Source organism: Notothenia coriiceps, unplaced genomic scaffold, assembly GCF_000735185.1.
Source record: "Notothenia coriiceps isolate Sejong01 unplaced genomic scaffold, NC01 NC01_scaffold00036400, whole genome shotgun sequence".
Classification (NCBI taxonomy): Eukaryota; Metazoa; Chordata; class Actinopteri; order Perciformes; family Nototheniidae; genus Notothenia; species Notothenia coriiceps.
The window spans coordinates 864158-868554 of record NW_011369101.1 but is presented as its reverse complement, the minus strand read 5'-3'; the positions used below and the strand labels follow the sequence as shown (position 1 = coordinate 868554).

Genomic DNA, 4397 nt, shown 5'->3' with positions numbered 1-4397 from the left:
TTTACTAAAATAAAATGTATGCAATTTAATTATTTTAACCTGCTTTATTTGGGGGTGGACCTAACCTTCTTTATGGGGGTCCGGGGGCATGCAGCCCCGGGAAGATTTATTTTGAAATGTTGAAGTTAAATGCATCAATCTGGTGCACTTTGAGCACAAAATGAATTTATGGATACAGCTCTCAACACTCAGATGAAAGGGNAAACCTCTGTTTGGGTCTATGGGACTCGTTTTCAGTGTTTACTAAAAGAACATTTATTCAATTTAATCATTTCAAACTGCTTTATTTGGGGGGTGGACCAGGTCCACCCCCCAAATAAAGCAGTTTGAAATGATTAAATTGAATAAATGTTCTTTTAGTAAACACTGAAAACGAGTCCCATAGACCCAAACAGAGGTTTAAACAAAGGTTAAAGGTAAGCATATAATAATGTTAAAATGTGCTAAATATATACACTTCAAAAAACAAAAAAAGAGGAGTAAAAGTAGCTCACGACTTGTTTTATTTTTTGAAACTAGCTAATCCTAAAAAAGGTTGGAGACCCCTGCATTACATAATGCATTAAGAATCATTTATTATTTATATATGTATATTTTTGGGAATTTCTGGAATTTACTTTAACAATTTCCCATTTGAAATGTTACAATTTAGGTACATTTTTATTGTGGTGGATAAATAACATTCCATAAATTTAAAATGAATTATTTTATTTAATGGTGGGATATGTAATTTATTTCAGATACACTTTGTTATATTCCATGGAATGCTCTTAACATCCCGATACCAATGACTAATTAAATGCTTTGACAATAAATACATTAAAAAAATCATCTGTGGCGCTGTAAAAAGCACGACCAATCATTTTTTCCGGCTGTGTATTTTCAAATTCTAGCGCACTCGAGCTGGTTTCTCCAAAATTACCTACCCCACCTTTAAGATGACTGTTTTCCCGCATCATTTAAATCATAAAGCCTTACCTGTTTGACTAACAATATGAACAAAATGAAACCTGAATACCTCTGACAAGCTCTTGTCTCTTACAGAGGTGAATGTGTATCTAAGCATTTCAAACTGACTAATGACCGTGAGCTTTAAATGTGTCGAGGATCTTTTAAAAAAAATGGTGTCCTTCTCCCTGTGTTCCAGGTGAATCACACGGTGCTGCTGAGCACCACCGGAGACTCCACCTACAGATTCGGATCCACATACGTAGGGACAAAGCAGATGGGTCCAGGAGAGGTATGCTGCAGTAAAGCTTCTGGATGAAAGGTGTTTACATGTTATGTTTTCATGAACAGTAATACACGGGCTCTTTCTGCTCAGTTTTTCCCTGTCATGGTGGGAGACATGGACAACAGCGGCAGTCTTAACGCTCAGATCATCCACCAGGTCGCCAGCAGAATACGATCCAAACTGGCCTTCCAGGTAAAGCGATTAGAATAAAAAAATAGTCCAGTGCATTGATTTTTTACTTCATCACATTATCTTAATTATTGTTTTCTATTTTCTCACGATGTGGGTGGTGTTAACTGGAGCTAGATCAATAAAATATGCATTCCCAATTTTAGTTTATTACAGTTTCTCGTACCTTAGCAAATAAGTTACAGGCATTCAACTCTACTAAAGGGATATTTTACAAGGGTTACGGTTGACTCAAAGTTTGTCCAACAGAGAGAAAAGTGAAGTTTCAAACAGTTCATAAAGAGTGTCAGAATTACAATGTTTCAGAATAGTTATGTGTAGCACCCTTAAAAATCTGGCTTCAGTTGGAGCATAATGTTCTCCTTCTCTTTCTCAGACGCAGCTAAACAAGTTTGTGAACTGGCAGGGAGATGCAGAGATTAAAGGAGAAGACTACACTGCCACCATCACACTTGGAAACCCCGATGTCCTCGTCGGCTCTGGTAGGTCTTCAGTCATTTCATGTATTTATTTTATTGATATAAATATTATTTTATTTTTTTCCCAACAACATTTGGTAGGTAATATGAAATTACAACTTTTTCCATGCATGCTGCTGTTATTTTGTATAACTCAAGTGGACTGCACTAAAACGCAGCATTGGCAGGTTTCCCATGGCAGTTGGTTTCACTGAAGATATACATAGGTGCTAGGAGTGTAACGGTACACGTACCCGTACCGAAATTATTCGGTATGGGCCCTTCGGTTGGGTACACGTGTGTACCGAACGAATATAACGTTAAACGTAAAAAATTGAGAACGTGAACAACTTTTTGGAAGTAATCTCAGGTGCTGCGTCGCAGCATTCAGAGTAATTTGCTCACATTGGGTTCAACGCGTCATAGAGCGAGCAAGTCATTTCATTGGACGAGAGGCATACTATGAGAGCTGGTCAGAGGGATGCGTTCAAATGTAGTCAGTAATTTGAGGAACTGTTGAAATTGCGAACGCAGATAAAGTTGAGCTCGAAAATCCTCCAGCATCATTGAAGTCTCCGGTTTGGGAACATTTTGGTTTCGCAGTTACGTACAAGGATGACGGACAAAGACAGGTGGACCGAACCAAAGCTGTTTGTCGGCATTTTTCAACTAAAATTGGTTACGCGGCTGGCAATACATCAAACTTGCACACTCATTTGAAAAGGCATCACCCGAATGTGAATATCACCGGTACCAGTATACCGGTACCAAAATGTTTGTGAACCGTTACACCCCTAATAGGTGCAATGTAGTGTAACATAAATGCAACTGCTTCGGACTCAATTCCTATTTGGAACATGACTATTCTAATAATGCCCCGGCTTATAGGGTTCCTTGTACAATTTACAGCATAAGATCTCTGAGTATATGTTTCATATGTAAGCAATACTTACTGAACTATCTACAATCAAATCAATAATGAATTAAAACTTTGAATTGGAATTCAATCAATTCACGAGTTCTCCAGCCCACTGGACATGTAGGCCTCCTGCTTCCACTACATAGTTGCGATTTAAAGGATTAATTTTTACTTAAAAAGCTTAAATGTATAATATGAAAGTCTAATTATGGTATGAATGAGGCAACTTTTTGCTTTCCGAAAGGTGTTCCATAAGGGATCTCCCCCCTGGATACATCTGACCTCACTATTCCTTGGATAGATGAAGGTGGTGTTAAACTTTTAATTGAACAGCCCATGTCTAGCAGTAATTTAAGAAGTACAGTGGGGAAAAAAAGTATTTAGTCAGCCACCAATTGTGCAAGTTCTCCCACTTAAAAAGATGAGAGGCCTGTAATTTTCATCCTAGGTATACCTCAACTATGAGAGATCAAAATGAGAAAAGAAAATCACTGTCTGATTTTTAAAGAATTTATTTGGCAAATTCGGTGGAAAATAAGTATTTGGTCACCTCGCACAACAAACAAGATTTCTGGCTCTCACAGGACCGTAACTTCTTCTTAAGAGCCTCCTCTTGTCCTCCACTTGTTAACTGTATTAATGGGCCACCTGTTTGCTCGTTATCAGTATAAAAGACACCTGTCCCACAACCTCAAACTTGTCACACTCCAAACTCCACTATGGCCAAGACCAAAAGAGCGTCAAAGGACACCAGAAACCAAAATTGTAGACCTGCACCAGGCTGGGAAGACTGAATCTGCAATAGGTAAGCAGCTTGGTGTGAAGAAATCAACTGTGGGACAATTATTAGAAAATGAAGACATACAAGACCACTGATAACCTCCCGTCGATCTGGGGTCCACGCAAGATCTCACCCCGTGGCTCAAAGATGACACAAGAACGGTGAGCAAAAATCCCAGAAACCACACGGGGACCTAGTCAATGACCTAGCCAGAGAGCTGGGACCAAAGTAAACAAAGGCTACCATCAGGTTAACACACTACGCGCCAGGGACTCAAATCCTACAGCTGCCAGACGTGTCCCCCCTGCTTAAGCCAGTACGATGACCAGGCCCGTCTGAATTGCTAGAGAGGCATTTAGATGATCCAGAAGAGGATTGGAGGAAATCTCCATATGGTCAGATGAACCAAAAATTAGAACTTTTTGTAAAATCAACTCGACGTGTTTGGAGAGAAAGAATGCTGAGTGCATCCAAAAGAACAACCATACCTACTGTGAAACATGGGGTGGAAACATCATCGCTTTGGGCTTTTTCTGCAAAAGGGGACCAGGACGACTGATCCGTGTAAAGGAAAGATATTTGAATGGGGCGCAGTATGCGTGAGATTTGGAGTCGACAAACCTCCTGTCCATCACAGCAAGGAGGCATTTGAAGGATGAAACGTGGACTGAGGGTCTTTCAGCATGACAATGATCCCAAACACACCCCCCGGCAAACGAAGAATGAGCTTCGTAAGGAAGCAAGGTTTGGAAGGGTCCTGGACACAGTGGGCCTTTAGCAGTCTCCAGATCGTCAACCACATTAGAGAATATCTTT

At 39.9% G+C, this 4397-nt stretch overlaps 2 protein-coding genes across 2 annotated transcripts in view; both read left to right on the top strand.

Annotated features, from left to right (window-relative positions):
* LOC104963762 (forkhead box protein P1-like) overlaps positions 1 to 4397 on the top strand; it is a 924791-nt gene that overhangs the window by 191485 nt on the left and 728909 nt on the right. The gene's annotated exons all lie outside the window — the stretch shown is intronic.
* The window catches only part of LOC104963749 (mitochondrial import receptor subunit TOM40 homolog), a 666013-nt gene that overhangs the window by 2274 nt on the left and 659342 nt on the right, over positions 1 to 4397 (top strand). The window contains exons 4-6 of the mRNA XM_010792394.1: positions 1148 to 1240; positions 1325 to 1426; positions 1800 to 1905. Of these exons, the coding sequence (XP_010790696.1) occupies positions 1148 to 1240; positions 1325 to 1426; positions 1800 to 1905 (301 nt within the window). The remainder of the gene's footprint in view (positions 1 to 1147; positions 1241 to 1324; positions 1427 to 1799; positions 1906 to 4397) is intronic.